Genomic DNA, 19,997 nt, shown 5'->3' with positions numbered 1-19,997 from the left:
TATGCATTGAAACATTTTGGAGAATGCTTTGTCTCTCCGTGGGTCTCTTCGCTTAGCTTGTTTTCATTCTTCTTCCTCCCTCAGTGAAACAGTGACAGGTGGCCAGTGGCTCCCAACCCCCCTTGTTTGCTCCTCTTGTCCTTTCTTGTACACCATCAACAGATTGCCTCGACGCTCCCTGTGAAGTTCCTGCTCCGGGGTCTGATCTGATACTACTTGGCCATTTGAGAGATGAATTCTTCAGGCGTTGGGAGTTCTCCTGGGGGCGGGGAATTTACCTTGGGGACTACGGATGTAGGGCAAAGGCAGTCACACGCTTGCACACATTTACAATCAAGATGTACAGTGCCCTCCAGAAGTATTGGAACAGTATTGTTGCTGTAGACTGAAAACATTTGGGTTTGACATCAAAAGATGAATATGAGACCATTATTTCAGGTATTTACATCTGGATCGGATGCACAACCTTTTGTTTGAACCAAAATGCATCCATCCATCCATCTTCTATGCTGCTTATCCTCACTAGGGTCGCGGGTATGCTGGAGCCTATCCCAGCTGACTTTGGGCGAGATACACCCCGGAATAGTCGCCAGTCAGAGATGCCCAACGGAGATTCGAACTCTGATCTTCCAGACTTCCTGACCGTGTGGCCAACATGCTAACCACTCGGCCACAATATCAAAATTTATATGTATCAAAATATCAATATTTTGTATTTTTGACATCCATACCTGCCAACCCTTTTTCTCAGAGACACTTCCGTATGACCGAAATAGGATTCAATGTTAATAAACAGAATATTTTCCGAGTTAGAGCAAAGAAAACCTGTTAATGACTTTGTAAATACGGGTTCTAATTATTATTGCACCCGTAGGGACATAACAGATGGACACTGCTAGCATAGCGAACTACCAAGCTAACTAGTTAGCTTCTCCAGTTTATTTATTCTAAATTCAAGAAAGTGTTTCAAACAAAGTGCGGAAGAGGGACAAAGAACCAGAGAACTTGCCAATTCCACACGGAATGAGAGGAGAACCTTTTTTCACTTGATCTCAGCCATGGCTTGTCGACTCGGTTCTGCTGGCTCAGTAGTGTGAAAGGTGATATAATCTAACACCATGTCTCATAACCTTACTGATGCCTGGTGACCACAACACTGCATATAACTTGTCTTTCAATATTTTTTACTAATAATAGGCCATAGTCAACCACAAAACAGCAATCTTTTACTTATTTATTTTTTTTAAACCCAATATAGTGATGGACGACTGTACTTTATGAAGATGTTTCCTTATTTTAAAATGCAAATGTTGACATTTTTCTTATTTTATCATCAGATAAAACACAACCTCGGGTTGTGGTTATTTTTCTAAGAATTAGTTGACCAATGTCTGGTTGCTTCCTACTTCCCTTTCTCATGTGCACAGCGCAGGATTAGACTAACATTTAGCTCCAAGGGAGGTGGCCCACAATATCTGGAATTGTTGTATGGCACTGTGCTCGGTTTGTGTTTGAAATTGAAATATGACAAAAACAATCATGCTTTTATGCCTGGCATTACATTATAAAGAGTCTGCTGGTTTCCATCATGGAAATGGGTTTGTATTGATTGTGCTCGTCCAACTTTAGATTCAGCTACTTGCTGTGTGGAGCAGCTCTGCTGGGGAAGCTGCTTTGACAAACATTGAAGTCAGAAATAATCTTTTATTCTGAGAGTTCACTTCTATTCCTTTCAACAGCTAGTAAATGCTTCGCTGCATTTCCTAGTTTGCGATCCTATTTCCTGGCTCCCTAGTTTGGCAGAGAGGAAACAGCATTGAAGGTGGGAATATTTGATTTTCGACTGATTTTGAATGCGTTACAGACAAGACCAATCCATAAGCGTCAATCAGGTGTGGGCTAATTCATAGCCCCCAGACTCATTGACTACACTTTGGAAACTTGCCCGATGAACTACAGGGTGATTTCACCCTGTAGTCAAAGCCCCGAGGAACGGGCTTTGACTGGGACCTTCAGTCTTTACTGGGACGGTCTGAAGGCTGTAACCCTAAACCCCTAACCCTACCCTACCCTACCATTACCCTTATGCTACGGCTGGGCGATTAATTGAAAAATAACCAAAACTGACATTTAGAGCTTCTAATCTCCGGAAAACTGACGTATCTGTTATTTCGGTTTTTACCCCACGAGTGGGTTCACTACTGGTCGTGTAGTTACACGACAGGCCGCCTGGGGACGCAATGTGTCAAGGTTGCCAGAACACCGACAGAAGAAGTAAACAAGTGACACTATCGTACATTAACCGAAATCGAGGTTGCGGGTTCAATTAAACGTGATTTTGAATTTTGCCAAAATCTCCCAGCCCTACTTTACGCTAACCCTAACCCCAACCCCTAACTTTTACCCCAAGCCCTAACCCTGAGGGGCTCAGATAATTATTTACCCCACTAATACCTGCTATTCATGAAAAGTCACCAAAATGCTGCTAATTTAGTGTGGTTTCATCACTACCGGCACCACATTCTACATTCTAAAAGAAATGTATCCAATTTCCGCATGCAATTTTGAAAATAAGTGCCCCATTCAGTTTAGGGTTATTGGGAAACATTTTGCTCAACATTCAATAATAGACGGAGACTACTACCCATGGATTCTGGTGCTATAGAGTACAACTACAGGAATGAATGCACATTGAGTTGCATTTTGCGTATGGCTGAGCACTGAGACAAACACCGTACCCCTTTTTACATGACAACCTGCTGATATATGCCGATGGCCATAAAGCAATCAGGCGATACCAGGTTGCTGTTTCTGCTTCAGAAACATTCTGGCTAATTGAACCTTGGTGACAGGAAGCCTCATCGGGATGTTGGTGGTCACTGCTAAAAGGGTCAGGAGGTTCAAAGTGAAGCGTTGATGCATTGTCAAGTGAGCAAAGCTTCCTCTGCATCATGTCATAGGGCTGTGATAAAAACTTCAGCATCACCCTGCCAAGCTCCAACGTAACAAGAAGACTTGAGTCAAGGACAGATCGCCAATTATGTTGATTGCTTCCAAGGGACTTTGTGTCTTAGCTAAGTGATATTCCACTCTTATCCGTCTGCCACTGGCTATCAGCTTTGTGCACTTTACAGTATGTCAAGCTAATTGCCTCTGCTGAGGTGCTCTTTTATTAATGCCCGGGTGTGTATTCACAGGACCTGTCCACTCTGAAGTGTGACGTGTGTATCCTGGTCTTCTCCGTGACTGACAGGCGAAGTTTCCATCGCACCGCACAGCTCCGCCTTCTCCTCAGGGAGTCCCAGCCTCACACTCCAATCATCCTGGTGGGCAACAAGAGCGACCTTGTTCGCTCCCGTGAAATAAGTGCAGAGGGTAGGTACAGCAGATGGAGGTGCACCTGCACACATACACACAAGCCCACCCCTCCCACAAGCAGAGATCATCCAATCATGGTTTAGCATGATATCTTGCTTCGACAGGCCTCCCTTGCTTGTATTTCTCTACTTGTGGCAGCAGTGCACACGGGTTTGTGTTTCAGGAGATAGTGGTGTTACAGGCTGCGTTTTAGGCAGATTCCACAATCGACGACACAACTGTAAGACACACAGTAAACAGCGTGCTTCAGTATTCTTCATGTGTGTTCTGTTTTTGAATCATTGCAACTACAGCGCACACAAACACTGATGCTCAGCCTAAAAATACAAATATACGGTATTATTAAAATAGATGAACAATGTCCCAAGATCAAGAAAATGATCATAACCCCTTCATACCCGTCTCCCAACGATGTACCACGCTCATGGTAAGATGTCACGGGGCCAATCATAAAATGTCGTCAAGGCTGGCAGGTCTGGTAGTGTTCGTGCCAGCAACTCATACAGTCGTTTGTACAGATAAACAAATCAACATTAGCAGGTTCTCAATAACAAAAATATAGTTTGTTATTTTTGCACTTGCACACAAAAAACATTTTGTGTCCATTAGAGCTGCAACAATTAATCACTGAATTGATGGATGATACATTACCAGTGACGACAAGTATTCAAAGAATGTTTTTTTTTATTTAAAAATGTGAATATCCTCAGATTTCAGCCTCTCAAATGTGAATATATATGAAAGCAGACCTATTATGTTTGTGTTTTAGGAAAAAACAAGATGATCACTAGGGATGTAAATCTCTTTGTGATAGACGATTCCATTCGAATCTCGATTCACAGGCCATGATGCCATTCAAAAAGGATACATTTTAAAAACAGAACGATTTGACACAGTGTAAAGATGCTACGATTTGATTCGATTCATTTAGATCCTACGGGTATTGTTTGTTGATGTAGACATGAATCTTACATTAAAAAAACAAAGAAGCCAATTGTATAGAAGTGGCATTCTTACAGTACTTTCAAATGTGTGAAAGAGCACATCATATCCCCAAGCATGCTGTAGGCAGGGCTTCCCAACCGCTATTTACATCCATTCTTGTCTTTAGTCACGGTCATCTACGGTCAACGCGCGGCAGTCCTTTCACCGGCAGCCCAGGCTCTTGCGTTGTTCCAGAAACGCACTGTAAACCGGTTGCCAGTTTTGTTAGTTTTACCCGGTGCATGTCGCTACAAATCGATTAATCTCAGGATTTATGGCTAATTCTTATCGATTCGGGAGGCTGCTACCGATGCAACCGTATCTCTCGCTTGTCAAACCGAATATCCGGTCACATCGGTTTATCGTTCACAAACCTGACATTCACACACGTCAGCTTTGACCTTAAAAAACAGAAAACAGTGATTGCGTCTTTTCAAATATGTTGCCGTCCAAACCACTAACTGTTTGTGTTTGGTTCATATTGATTTGGTCCGTCTAGGGCTGAACAGATTACTCGATTAATCGAAACAGCAAGCTTCAGATTCATTGACTAAGAAAATGATCATTAGTTGCAGTCCTAGCTTCCATTATTCCATTTGATTGTACTAATATTAGTTATAATTAGGCACTGAGATACATATGTATTTCTGCTAAGATACACACTTGCTGTGATTATCTGCTCCAGACTAGTGACCTTTTGTCTCCAAAACAAGTCCTCCACATTCTTATCACCTGATTGAAATAGCCTTGGGTGTCTTGCAATTATCGTCTTTGTCCCTCACAGAAGATCACCCCTACCCGTTTCCTAATCTTTGTCTATTTTGGAGCTCGTTGCAGATTTTCCCTCGATAATAGCATTTCAAATCGGGGGAAGGGCGTGAAAACTTTTCTTTCCCCTAGGAGGGGAATGACTCTGCAGTGCAATTCTGAGATGTTGTTAGTTTAGTTCTTGTTTTAAAATGTGACAGCGGGTGACAAAATGCATGATATTCCCATTTTTGTGGATTGATGATTATAAAGGAAATCAGAAGAATGATGTGGACTGCAAATGTATCTCACCGTTATAGTTTGCAAAAGCGCATTGAATTATAGTTACAGGTTACAGCAGACATAATAATGAACACTGTATGTGCCGTATGCTACACTAAATGGACAAGAGTACTGGCACCGCTGCCTACTGCAGTACAGTCGTCTTGTCCTCGTTTTTCGCGGTTAATTGGTTTCAGACTCGCCGGGATAATTGAATTTCCTCAATATAAGATTCAATGTTAATAAATGGAATAGTTTTGTCGTTAGAGCATAAAAAAACGTTTATGACTTTCTAAATACGGGTTTTAACATTATTAGAGCCCTGTAGACATGAAATAACACCCCTATAGTCACCTTTACACTCTTATCATTATTTGTTTACAACACATTGCTCAACTCGGAGGGTACATGGGAGTTTGCCCAACCGGTCTACATGTCCTTTGTGGACTTGGAAAAGGCATTCGACCGTGTCCCTCGTGGTGTCCTGTAGGGGGTGCTCCGGGAGCACAGGATTGGTGGTGTGATCAGAAGGCATCTGATCCTCAGAGTTTCAAGAGTGATTTTGTAAAAGTAAGTCAAATATGTTTAATCATATCTTTCATATTATACGACCCAGGGACCCACCCCCCACGACCACATGAGGCGCCTGCAAGCCTGCTTTTCATTCATGTTTTCAGTTAAGAATGTGTGAACACCAGAAAGAAATGCATTCTGAAATAGAAAATGTGGGTTGCGGATACCAGCATTTTGTTAATGTTCTGGTAAAACAAGCATATTCGCTTTGTTTGGGTTGAAATAAATTGTGAAAATTAATGTTGCAAAAACCAGTAGCTTTTGGCCATTTTCATTTTTTAAAAGTAGCTCTCACGAGAAAAAACCTTGGTGACCCCTGATATGTACTATTGGCTAGTACATTTAAAAATATATACTTAATCTATGTGATCGGCATCGGTATCGTCCGATTTCACTCATGGATGATCGGTATCGGTAGCATAAAACCCTGATCGGAGAATCCCTAGTGGCTAATAATAGACCGTAGTCTACAATGAAACAATGAATTCATTAATTTCTGAAAAACGTGAAATAGTGAGGGAGTGATGATTGAACCGTAATATTGCAAGGGACAACTGTACTTACTAAGGTCAGGGGCCAGTCTAGTTTTTCCCCCACCAAACTCAGCCAACCATGCATTTATGGACTTGGCTTTGAGCTTTAGGGAACAGTCATGAATTGACTCAAGCAAATGTCTTGGAATGAAGATCGAGTGGTGGTCTGAGCCAACCCTGATGATGATGAACTGTGATTGAGAGGGTGTCCAAATACCCTTGTACACAGTGTATTACATTCCAGACGAGCTATCTGGATAGACAGATAGATCTTACATTTGTACTTGTATAATACAAATACAAATATAGTTTTGTCCTGTCCGGCTGAACCTCTGTGCTGCTTTTGGTAGAAAATCATAAATATCCCCCCATAATTATAGGCAACACTACTCTGGGATTTACCATTTATCAGCGAAATCAATTTCTTTCTGTTTACAAGACAAATGCCAGTTGTTTAACTCCTCATGCTAACACAATTCGATTAGCTGTAGCTGGGGAGTGGATAGAAACTCCATCTGTAAAATAATGATTCAGCTCTTCTCTGCGTTTATTGTTTCGCCATATTGAATTTTCAATGACATACACATACAATTTACATGCTGAAATCATATTTGCATGGTGCTGTCAGCATTAAACCGAACACCACTGTGACTCACCAGGGCGACAACAACACCAAAACATTCTCCAGTGTCGATGTGCAGGCTCAGTGATAAGGCCACGGGGACATGGACAGTCTCCGGGCTATGATAACATGACTGATATTCAAGTGAAACTGAATACAGGTTGAAAGCTCCCAGCATATTTTTCTTCAAATGCAAGCCAACTGCAGTGTCTCATTGATATTTGTAAATAATTGATCTTGTAAGCGTAGCGCTAACAAAGACATGAACTATCCATCCTGTTCATGGTACCGTTGAACCAAGAGAGGCAGTTAACACCTTCCGGGGCCACCAGCGAATGGCGAAACACCACGAATAATTCATACGCCCATAAAAATGTCTGTTTTTAACACACGGCTTGCAGATTGCAGCAAATTAGCTTCAGGCATACACTATAAGAACTACAGTTGCCATGATGCTTAGAGGAAGTACATCCGAATTAGACTCTACTATCACACGTTTTGATAGAGGCCATATGCAGCAATTGTGTTTTCATCTGACAAATCTTAAGTAAGTTTGATCAAATATAGAATTACTACAGCTTCTGCTTGGGCATTAACATGGCGGCAGCTGTTGACCTCCGACGAAAAGACAATCACACGTCACAAGCGAGTGACGCTGGGAACATCGAGGTAGGTTGCATTGCGAGGTTTATAGCGTGCGTAAATGTGCGGTTCCAATCCTGCCTCACATCCTGCCACTTGCATATTAGGTGTCCAGTCGTCCCTAACTACATTGCGGTTTTTCAAAAATTAATTAATAAATGCTTGCTGTTTTGTGGATGAATACGGTACATCTCCTTGGCCTAAATTAAGCATTTTCAAGCATAAAAATGGCAAAGTAAATGAAAATACAAATATAATGCATTCAGAAGACGTGATATGAAGTGTATGTGTGACTTGTGTGCGCCTATAACTCATTCAATACCAAAGACATAGGTATACTGTACGTTTTCATAAACTCATACGCCCGATCCTAACAACGTATTTATACGTGTTTTACGGGGGTTTTTTGGCACAAGAGGCAAAAAGAGGTGATAATGCAACTCTCCAGTGATGCATTTCACTTTCAGAGCAATTTTAAGCCATGAAAACGCCGACAAGATGGCAGAAGTGCATTTGATAAGAGCTCGACAGGGATCATGTCATGTAAAAATCACACATGACAGGAAGGAGGAAGTGAGAGAGCGTGGAGGAGTGTAGCGTGCAGAAGGTTACAAATTGTTGGGAAATTTTAACGCATGCACACGCACACACACTGGCGCACGCGCCCACATACACACACATAGTTCAGTTCCAGTGATGTCAGTAATGTTGCATTGATGAGACAATAGCCCCCAGCCGTTGTCAATTCTGTTATTATGTCTACTATATTGGTATTTCAAGCGTTAAGGTGACTATAGGAGTGTTATTTCATGTGTAGAGGGCTCTAATAATGGTAAAAATGTATGTATTTATTTATAAAGGTCATGAAAAGGTTTTACATGCTCTAACTATGAACATATTCCATTTATTGATTATTGAATCTTACTTTGTGGAAATCCACTTATCGGTCAAGTCTGGAGCCAATTAACCGCGATAAACAAAAGAAGACTGCGTTATCATTCACAGTAGCGATGCCACAGTTCGCAGTCTGATGGACTTCTGCCTGCCCTTTTTCCGAGAGACAGATTTTCTCTAAACGGGAAATATCGTCATGTTTTTAAAAATTGTGGGGATTTTTTAACAGTGGTACATAAATGCTGTGCATTTTACCTCTATTATCACGTATTATCAACTTATGGTAAATGAGTTGTGCTTTCTGCGGAAAAAATAGCCTCTTTTGGGAGACCGAAAACCCACAAATATACGGGACGGTGAATGCTGAATCAGGAATGTAATTAATTTGGATTTGGATGCCTGGTGGTGTCATAATACACCCTTCTGCCCTTCATGGGTTTGATTCCTGGCCAGGGTTTTGTCAGGAAGGGCATCCGGTGTAAAAACTAAGCTAAAACCATTCATGCGATTGACTCGCTGTGGCGAACCCTGACAGGGAAAATCCAACAGAGGAATAAAATTCATTTGGATTTGGACACAGAACAGCTAAAGACTTTATAAATGACGTCTCTACTTTCCTGGCAGACACAACGCTTAAAGATGACCATGTGGCTATTGTTGGGGATTTTAACATCCATGTCCATGTTGACCTAAAAACCTTAAATCGGGTGATTTTTTTAAAACACTATTGACTTAGTAATCTCTGTCTGGCCCCGCGCAAGGACATGGTCACACACTTGATTTGGTTTTATCACGAGGATTTGCCTGTTTTTAACCTAGAGATTTGTGGCGCATTGTTCTGACCACAGGACTGTACTTTTTGAGGCAAGAGTTAAACCTCTTCTTAACTCTTTCACTGCTATTCAGTTGTCAGCCACTATCAACCACGACTGTGCCATTCCTGTGTATGGGTGTTTTTGACCCATGTCAATCTGATGTAGACACTGTGGCACCATGAAGGACCAAGCAGACAAAAACTACATCGGAACTGTGGCTAAATGACACAGCCAGACAGTCAGGTGTGTCGTAGGGTGTAAGTGGAAAGACAAACAAGTGAAAGTGTCTTTTCAAATGTTGAGAGACTTCTGGCGCCATTATCAATCAACTCTACTGGTGGCTAAGCTCAAGTACTCAAGTTAACTCTGCTCTTCCTTGAAGCCTACCCTGCTGTCTGTGGAAAGTTTCTTCACTTATCCTTGATACGGTTGGCTCTATTAGGGACCTTATTTCACCTCCAGTTTATGACCCCTCAGTCTCTACCCCTTGAGCTACTGTTTTTGTCAATGAATGATGAAATTGAGGAGATTGTGGCTTACTTGAAGCCTTCCAAGTGATTCTGCCTGTCCTCGGCTTCTGACAGAGGTTTTGGTAAGGGTGATTCAGAGAATGGTGCGGGACCCGCCCAGAATAACACTGGAGGTGCTTGTTAAAGATCTCCACGGAGTTGAACCCATAGACACCCAGACTAAACTTTGTTAAGACACTATGCAATGGATTGAGCTCCTGCAGTGCCCACAAGTCCCCCTAGTAATGTTTGACTTGAGAATGAAATCACTCAAATCCAAATTCATTTATAACCTTTATTTAGCTACAGAGGTACCTCCGTTGTTTTTATTAATCTGTTCCAAAAGGTCTGAAAACTGACGCAGTTTTTCCTGTCGGAAATAATGTAAATCCAATTGATCTGTTCCAGACACCTCGAATTCATTGTCATTCGAGTTTGCCAAATGAATGCGTCTCACACGATACCGTAGCATTGTGTAAACTCGGTATCACGTGGTTTGTTGTTGGGTGTGTGATCTAAGATGGCAATGCTGCGAGTAGCAAAGGGTAAAATACAACACGCAGTATTGTACCATAACTGTTACATTTTGACAAAAATGTCTGTCAAAAGCCGAATCATACAAAACTGGGGTGTTCGAAAACTGAGTTTATATATATTTACTTGATATTCTGTCTCTATCTGGCAAAATAAACACAGTGGAACCTCAGTTGCCTTAGTCTATGACATCGTATCAAAGTAGTTCTTTGCTAACTAACACAGTTATGCCACACGTCTCTGCTTTTATTGACCGAGGCTGCAAAATAGACAGTGGAACATAAAAGTGGTGTCTGTGTGCCTCATAGATATGTTTGTCAACAATGAAGTCTTCAGTCAAGTGATGTTAAATGTTCATTTGTCACTTTGATTCATCATTTATTTGCATTTCCAATTGTTTTATGCATGTAAAACTGCTTTTAAAAAGTGTTTTGTCTTAACACTTCGGTGTCTGAAAGGGATACATTGGATTTGTATTCTTTTTTATGGGAAAACGTGATTCGTTTGCAGTGATTCCCAACCGGCGGTACGCGCACCCCTAGTGGTACATGATCAACTTGCAGGGGGCACGCGGAAACATTTTATCGAGAATTTCCAAAATAAGTAAATATTCTCTGTCATTTCAATTACCAAACAAATGCAACTTGTTCATGTGAATGCAAAGAGTCCGGGAAGTGACGAGCCTGCGCAAAAGCACGACATCGCACGCATTTCTGTGTGTTTACGGAAGTAAAGGTTACTCTCTCCTTAACATGTCTGTGGCAATTTCAAGGATTTTGTGCAACGGGAGCCAATATTTTCTTAACCAAATGATTCCACTTGGGAGATTAATAATAAAGAGGGCAAGAATTTTGGCAATGGCAGTTTTGGCAGTTCGTGTGTCTATTCCGTGGAGCGTGTGGGTGGCAGGAGCCGCTTCACTGACACTTGGGAAAAATAATTTTCAAATGGAAATTAGAACTTTTGTCTGCATCAGTGAGTACCTTTTACCAAGTCTCGCACAGTAAACCACGCCTTTCGATGACGGACAGGTCGGATACATATGCGACCTGACCGTTCAGACCGCAGTAGGTCGGATACATATTGGATTTATATCTACATAAAAATCTAGATTGTACTGTTCACACTGACGTGAAAAATCCGATACGGGTCAAGTATTGGCAAAACAAGTACTCATGGTACAGTATGACCAAAAGGCTAAGGAGGCACACAAGACAAAAAAAAATGTTGGGAAACACTGGGTTAGAGTATGTTTCGGTTTAAGTCGGACCTTCTGGAAGGGTTTAATGACGCTAACCGAGGTTCCACTGTATCGTACAAATTGTGGACTGTTCATGTCCTGTCACGTTCATGGGGATAAACTAACAACAAAGAACACTCCAGTTTACTCTGATGAACAGTAATTGATCAGCAGGCGTTTCTCAACAATGCGTCAGTCCTGACCTGAATCCATTTAGTGAGAAACTAAACAAGGCTGGGAAACGTATTTCCCGGACTTGTTCTGGCCATCCTTTTGTCTGAATTTCAACAATATTTCAACAGCCCAGGAGCAGAATGTGAGTTTATTTTTCATAAATGTAAGACATTTGACCTTTCAATGATGTTCACAATGTATGAATGAACTCGTTTTATTTTGTGATTTTTTTCACACAAAAACACGTCTGCTGATTATTATTATTTTTTATTCCGTTTCCTCCCCCCCCCAGATGGCACACTATATATTATCTTTCTGTCACGGGGGGTTCCTGTGCCTAGTATCTGTATGTATGTTTGTACTCACACGACATGCACGTCTGCCTGCACACCACAGCAGCAAAGTGTGTATGGGGACATCGTATGCGACGTGCTTTGTGAAAGAGTGTATGGTTGTGGGTGTCGTGGAACAATAAATCATTATTATTAATGTTGTATTCTTATGCAGATTAGCTCTTGAATGTAGATGAAGCTGTTAAAAGGGACTGTATGATACAAAAATGACATTTTTTACAACCAAATAACATTAGACCACCACCGGCTAGCAGAGGTTAGCAACAGTGGTAAAAAAGAACAGACTGTACAGAAAAATGTCTATTTTTCACAATTGTTAATTAAACTGCATCAAAATTGTCATAAATTTATAATATAATAATAATAAAGATGAAAGTTGCATCTTTGTGTGTCGCTTGAGACGTCTGTTCACCACATTCTTTGCCACGGAGGCGCAACAGCGAATCACACTCTACCGCCAACGTAATAGGCACCCGTGGGCTATACATTCAGTGATAGCTAACGTTAGGAGATAAACCTAGCCACTTTGCTTTTATTAGCTAACAACAACTATTTGTGTGTTCGAATGTTGGCGCCCTGTAGGAATCTGGAGGAATCTGCAGCATACAGTTCCTTTAATCTCGTGGCAGACACCGATTGATTCTCAGTGAAAGGATGTCACAGCTCAGACATGCAAAGGTGTGTGTTTGCGTGTTTCTGTAAGTTAAACAGAAAAGTTGCACATAGCTGTGGCATTGGTTCAAGGCTTTGGTGTACGTTCAATGAAATGAGTCTTGAGTGAAAGACAGAGGAGGAATGCGAAGGTTGACTAATGAGAGAAGATGTTCCGAGCATATTCTCACCACGAGGCTCATAGATGAGCTCAGCAGTATGCAAATGTGCCATCTCTATTCCCGGGGCACCTGACAAGGATGTTCTATGTTCTCGGAGGACAAAGCACATGTATTCCTGCTGATATGCGAGTCTGACGCAGGGAGGACGGCATCCTAACATCTTCGTTCCAGAACCTTTGGTCAGACTAAAAGAGCTGAGTCATAAAGTCTATTTATGGCATGGACAGTGACACACACACACACACACACACACACACACACACACACTCACTCTCTCTGCATTCTTAATATACACTGTGACACACACACACTGTGAACATATTGTCACCGACTCAATATTGTCATAGTGTGGCCCTGCTCCTCCGGGCTTTGATTAACATGCACTGTGGCTCCGTTTGCTTACTTAACATTCTCACTGTCTGGCTCCTCCTTGTTCCCCTATCTTGTAGAGTTGAACCTCTCACATCTAAAATTGAAATAGACAGTTGAAAAAAGGAGCGAGTAATGAGTAGCTGAGCCATTCTTGGTAATGAGCTGAAAAATGGGTTTGAGCATGCTTGATGCCAGTGGTTCCAGGAGGCCAGTGGGAATGTTGCTCCAGGTAGTGAAGATGGCTGACGTCCATTTTTGTAAACTTCCTTTCCCCTAATGTTCTCCATTGGATTTGGATGAGGGGAACACGCAGGATGGCCCAAAAGAGTGAGCTTACTCCTCTGGAAGAAATCCTTTGTGAAGTGCAGCGTTGTCCTGTTGAAAAGCCAGTCATTACCACACAGACGAGGGCCTTCAGTCATGAGGGATGCCCCCTGCAACATCTCCACATTGCTTGTGCTGTTTGACGCCCCTGCACAACCTGAAGCTCCATTGTTCCATTGAAGGATCATGATGGCGTCCCCTCCACTGTGCCGTGTAGAAAACATCTCAGGTGGGATCTCATGCCAGTAACGTTGGAAGCCATCAGGACCGTCAAGGGAGAATAAAACTTTCTTCCACCTTTCAATGTCCCATGTTTGGGGATCTCCTGCAAATTCCAAACAGGAAATTTTGTGGCATTGAAGGAGACGAGGCCTTTGAAGACGTTTTTTGTTCCTTAAAAGCCTTCCCTGGCAGGTGGTGTCTGATGGTTATTGGACTGCACTCAACAGCAGTAACAACCTTCATTTGGGTCAAGGATGGTCCCGTGTCTTGACAGACAACAAATCAGCTTGTCTGGATCAGGCCAGTGACATTTTTTTGGGTCGACCACTTGACTATTTTGTTCCATAACCCTCAAGATCTTTGAAGAAGTTTCAAATGACTGTCTTGCTGCGTCCAACCTCAGCAGCGATGGTGCGTTGAGAGAGGCCTTGCTTATGCAGATCAACAACCCCACTGTGTTCAAAGAGAGAAAGCTTTTTGCCTTTGCCATCAAGAGATCATGACAGCGTGAATACCTGACACAAAGTCACATTCAGTCCACATTTTTGCCAAGATTTTGGCTTTAAAGGCTGTGCTCTTTAAGCTGATGAACAGCCTATTTCACTTTAATGCTTCTTTGCAATAAATTGTTTACTCAAAACATTTTTTGTCTCACTCCCATTTCTTCTTTTTTTTTTTATTTTCATCAGCAGTGTACTTGTACCACTTTCCTAAGACGCAATAAGTTCCACGTTCGATTCTGTGGTATTCATCGCATTTTTCCTCTTTGTGGATTAATTTGTTCACATGCTCACTGAGCTGAAGTCTTACAAGAGCTACACGACAGCAATCAAACTCGACAGGGTCCATTGTGTTTTCTATATTCACACCTTCGCTGCTCTGAAGGTGCAAATGTTTTTTTTAAGTCATCAGTTTTTCACCTCCCCTGACTTCCTCTTTCAGATGTCTTCCATCGCAACCCCCCTCGCCCCTGTCTCTCCCCTGGTTCTCGTCCTCTCCAAACCCCTTTGCGGTTATATTTGCGGTTGTTATTTGTGGTTGACACGGTTATAAACAATGTAAGACTATTCAATCAGCCTTCGTAAGTACAAAACCCTGCTGATCTGGTTTGAGGTAGTCCTTGTATTAAGTGAGGGCCGACAGCTGTTCTGATGCTGGCTGATTAAACACAGATCCAGTCTTGTTCTTTTCGTACTATCTGGGCGCAACACCAACTGTGCGCCCAATCATGCGTGGTCTGGTTCTCTGTGTGGTACAGTAGACTGAAAATGTAATTTTCCTTTGCGATATCTAGTAGAGCAAATTAAATTGTAGGTTTGTGTCCTGGTTTGTAGCTATTAACCTCTCGGGACCTGAGGTGTTTTAAAGGTGTGGTACAAATAAATGACAGACCCCAAATTATTCAGGAATCGCCGCACAGTTATCTGGTCAAAATGCATAGTCTAGGTCTCTATCGATAGGTAAGACCTCAGAAAATATACAGGGGTGAAAAATTGTACTGGTTTGCGTAAAATATGTAATATTGCATCCCCAAGGAAAGTCCTTGGAGGAACCCTTGTTGGCAAGCACAGACATCAGACGATTCTTGTCGGTCACCAGGGTTGCACACATCTCAGTAGGGATTTGGTCTTCTACTCTTCACAGATACTCTCCAAATCCTGAAGGTTTTGACGCTGTCGCAACTCAGCGTTCCAATCCCTCTACAGATTTTGTATGGGGTTAAGGTCCAGACACTGGCTAGAGCTCTCCAGAATGGTATTGCCCTGCTTCTTGAGGCACTCCTTTGTTGCATTGGTTGTATATCTTGGGTCATTGTCATCATCCACGACATATTTTCAGTGTTCTGGCTGAGGCAAAGGGGTTCTCGTCCTATGTTCTACAGTACCAGTACCTCATTTATCAGCCCCGAAATGCGGTGACGTCTTCCTGTACCCTTAGCAGATAAACAACCCAGAAGCATAGTGTTTCCACCTCCATGTTTGACAGTGGTGATGGTGTTCTTGGGATCATATTCGGCATTTGTTAACCTCCAAAAAGATCCCTCCACAGATATTGGATGGGATTAAGGTCCAGATACTGGCTAGACCGCTCCAGAATCGTAATGTGCTGCTTGTTGAGGCACTCCTTTGTTGCTTTGGTTGTATGTTTTGGGTCGTTGTCATGTTGGAACACACATCCACGACACATTTTCAGTGTTCTGGCTGAGGCAAGGAGGTTCTCGTCCTGTGTTCGGTAGTACCAGTACCTCATTTATCAGCCCTTAAATGCGGTGGCGTCTTCGTGTACCCTTAGCAGACAAACAACCCAGAAGCTTAGTGTTTCCACCTCCATGTTTGACAGTGGTGATGGTGTTTTTGGGGTCATATTCAGCATTTGTCAACCTCCAAAAAGATTTCTATGGGATTAAGGTTGGGAGACTGGCTAGACCACTCCAGAATCATACCGTTCTGCTTCTTGAGCTGCTCCTTTGTTGTCTTGGCGGTATGTTTTGGGTCATTTTTATGTTGGAAAACCCATTTTCAGTGCTCTGGCTGTGACGAGGAGGTGCTCAGCCCATGTTCTACAGTTCATGGACCCCATTTATCAGTCCCTCAGTGCTGTGACGTCTTCCTGCACCCTTAGCCAATAAAAAGAACTGAAGCACAATGTTTCCACCTCCATGTTTGACAGTGGAGATGATGTTCTTGGGGTCATATTCAGCATTTGTCTACCCCCAAACAGATCCTTCCAAAGATTTTCTATGGGATTAAGGTGCCGAGACGGGCTAGACCACTCCAGACTCGTAATGTGTTACTTCTTCAGCCACGCTTTTGTTGCCTTGGTTGTATGTTTGAGTCACTGTCATGTTGGAACAGCCATCCACGACACATTTTCAGTGTTCTGGCCTAGAACACGTAGGTCCTCGTCCTTTCTTCTACACTCCTTTGTTGTCTTGGCTGTATGTCATTGTCATGTGGGAAGACATCTTCCTGTACCCTTACCAGATAAAGAGCCAGAAGCACCTCCATGTTTGAGGGTGGAAATGGAGTTCTTGGGCTCATATTCAGCATTTGTCTACGTCTAAATTGCGCAAATTAACATTTCAAAGACTACCAACGCAGATGTGCGTGCTTGGGCTGAAACTTGTCACACCAGCTGAATCTTTCTAAACACTTCTTCTCTTTTTGCAACAGAGGCCCAATCCAGCGCCATGATGTTCGACTGCCACTACCTAGAGCTCTCAGCTTCTCTGGAACACGGCACCAATGAGCTGCTTGAGGCGGCCGTTCGGACTGCAAGGGGAGACTGTGTGGGCCCCAACTGGGCCGACGGCGACCCCGGATCAGGCCGCAGGGAGAGCCTGACCAGCCGAGCCAAGCGCTTTCTGGCGGGGCTCGTGCCACGCTCGTATGGACGAGAGCGTGACAGAGGACGCTACCGAGAGATGGGCCGCCACAGGGGCAGCAAGATCCTCCGCCAGAAGTCACGCTCCTGCCACGACCTCAGCGCACTGTGACAACATACACACACGCATACAGGCTAAGAGGCACACTCCCACACATGTACACACACCAGATTGAAGGATATGCCAGAGGGGGAGGTGTAAACTGTCAAATGGACACAAGTAAGGAAGAGAGGATAAAAAGGGGAGGAGGCACAAATGCACAGGCTTGCATAATGTCCCCCTTTTGGGGTACCCCCTAAACTATCTTAATCCAGCCTTACACTTTTGGGTGCCAAATGATGGTTAAAAGGTGAGGTGGACAGAATTTAAGGATAGATAAGCTCAGCTTGAACATAACCCCATACACAAACCAAAATAAGACAATGTTGCGGCAGAATGAAGAATTAAGAGAACAAAAGACAATATTGAGCATTCACCTTTGACTTGTATAATATAGCAGGAAACAATAAAACGGCACCTTATTTCATGTCTCACCTCAGGATTTTGATTTTGCTTATTGCAATATATTTCGCAAAAAAGATCAGACTTTGTTTCTTTGCGATGCTGAGGTGTCCAGAGACTGAAAACACCAAGTATTACAGTTATTAGTTACTATTACAGTCTTCACAGTATTTGCAAAACGTGAAATATGTTCTGCACACGTCAAAGTGCATCCAAAAATCACTGTCCCGACTTTGTCTGATTTGAGCATCTATCGAGAAAGAGAAGAAATTCATTTCACCAACAGATGAAGAGGTGAGCTCGCTCGTTATCTTGATGAGAGGTGCAGACAGAAAATTAGCAGGACTCGCATCATCGAGAAGCTGACTGGAGAACCAGGAGGGAGTGGGGTGGAAGTCACAAATAGACACACACTCAAGTAGCACTGATTGCATAGACTGATAGCAACCCAATGTAAACCTATTGTAGATCCACTTATAGCATGCTCAGTAGGACCCTGTAGGTTACTGAACTTAAGGTACCTTAGTGGCAAATAGGTTACAAGGTCACAATCTAGCTAGTTACGCCATTGCAAACGCAAATTGCAAGGACCCTTTATTTGACACAGTGCTCCCTCTGTGTGTTTTTTAACCCTCCTTACGCCATCTGTTTTTGTTGAGAAAAGTGTTTGACATCACCAATGGCATACTGTGCAGGTGGTCCTCGGGTTACAAACGAGTTCTGTTCCGAGATGTGATGCAAGTCGTGTTTTAGTGAAGTTGGAACAGCATCCAGCGCCTCCCAGCGTTCCCAGGCCAGTTGAGAGACATAGTCTCTCCAACGTGTCCTGGGTCTTCCCCGAGGTCTCCTACCGTGCCCTGAACAGGGAGGCGTCCGGGAGGCTTCCTGACCAGATGCCCGAACCACCTCATCTGGCTCCTCTCAAGGTGGAGGAGCAGCGATTCTACTCCAAGCTTCTCACATTATCTCTAAGGGAGAGCCCAGCCACCCTACGGAGGGAATTAATTTCAGCTGCTTGTACCCATGATCTTGTTCTTTTGGTCTTTTGGTCTTTTGGTCAAAGCTCATGACCATAGGTGAGGGTAGGAACTTCGATCGACCGGTAAGTTGAGAGCTTTGCCTTTTTGTTTAGCTCCCTCTTCACCACAACGGACCCGTGCAGAGTCCACATCACTGCAGACACGGCACCAATCAGCCTGTCGATTTTGCGTTCCATCCTTCCCTCACTCGTGAACAAGACTCTGAGGTACTTAAGCTCCTCCACTTGGAGCAGGAGCTCATCCCTTTGGTGGGCGTGTCACCTCATTTTTTTCCACTTCCATGGTGATGGCTTTCTTTTTCTTTGGCAGACATACTGAAGTGCAAAAAGTTAACTAATAAGCGGTGATCCTTTTGTCTGTGTAGCTGCAGAAACAGACTGCGTTCTTGCCGCTGGAACTGCTTGAGTGATTCTTCTGATTACGGGCCAAAATGAAGTTTTTAATGAATTTAAGGGAGCGCGTTCGTAATTACGGAACGTCGTAAACAGAGGACCACTTGTATGCTCATTCCTGACTTTTCCAAAAACATCTTTGTCCAAGCCATATGCTTGCTGATGGCACAATAAGCCAACAGCACAGAGAACCCTTTACAGCAGGAAGTGGAGCCAAGAGGAAAAATGTCCAAAAGGGTTTAGAAAATAAATAAGACGGGTCACAGAACTCTTGAACAGACATGACAAACTAGAACAAACCTAAACTACCTGTGGATGTTTGATGTTTTCGTGTTTCTCTTTCCACCCACATAATTATTATCATGTATGCTGAGACTGAATTCTGTAGGGGCCGGGCCATGCATATGATCCAGACGAGAACGGTGTCAAGAGCATGCCATTGTTTGTTACGGTCTACTAAGCACTCACACATCTTTCCATCGAGAATAAAGTCTTGTTTGACATCCCAATGATGGTGTCTTGTGCGTTTCTTATGGTCTGTTGCTTATTGCTGAGCTCATACAACATTTACAACATGTACCTTGATGTAGTTTCGCTTGCACGATGCAATATGCTCGAAAAGGAGTAGTAAGAAGCTTTTTAAAAATG

At 42.9% G+C, this 19,997-nt stretch overlaps 1 protein-coding gene across 1 annotated transcript in view; it reads left to right on the top strand.

Moving 5' to 3' along the window:
• The window catches only part of rem2 (RAS (RAD and GEM)-like GTP binding 2), a 34,191-nt gene extending 16,242 nt beyond the window's left edge, over positions 1–17,949 (top strand). The window contains exons 4-5 of the mRNA XM_054767202.1: positions 3,198–3,375; positions 17,205–17,949. Coding sequence (XP_054623177.1) covers positions 3,198–3,375; positions 17,205–17,527 — 501 coding nt within the window. The 3' untranslated portion in view covers positions 17,528–17,949. The remainder of the gene's footprint in view (positions 1–3,197; positions 3,376–17,204) is intronic.
• The last annotated feature ends 2,048 nt before the right edge of the window (positions 17,950–19,997 follow it).

This window comes from Dunckerocampus dactyliophorus, chromosome 2 (assembly GCF_027744805.1).
Source record: "Dunckerocampus dactyliophorus isolate RoL2022-P2 chromosome 2, RoL_Ddac_1.1, whole genome shotgun sequence".
In the NCBI taxonomy this organism is placed as follows: Eukaryota; Metazoa; Chordata; class Actinopteri; order Syngnathiformes; family Syngnathidae; genus Dunckerocampus; species Dunckerocampus dactyliophorus.
Note: the sequence above shows the minus strand (reverse complement) of the source record. Positions and strands in the feature narration are given on the sequence as shown.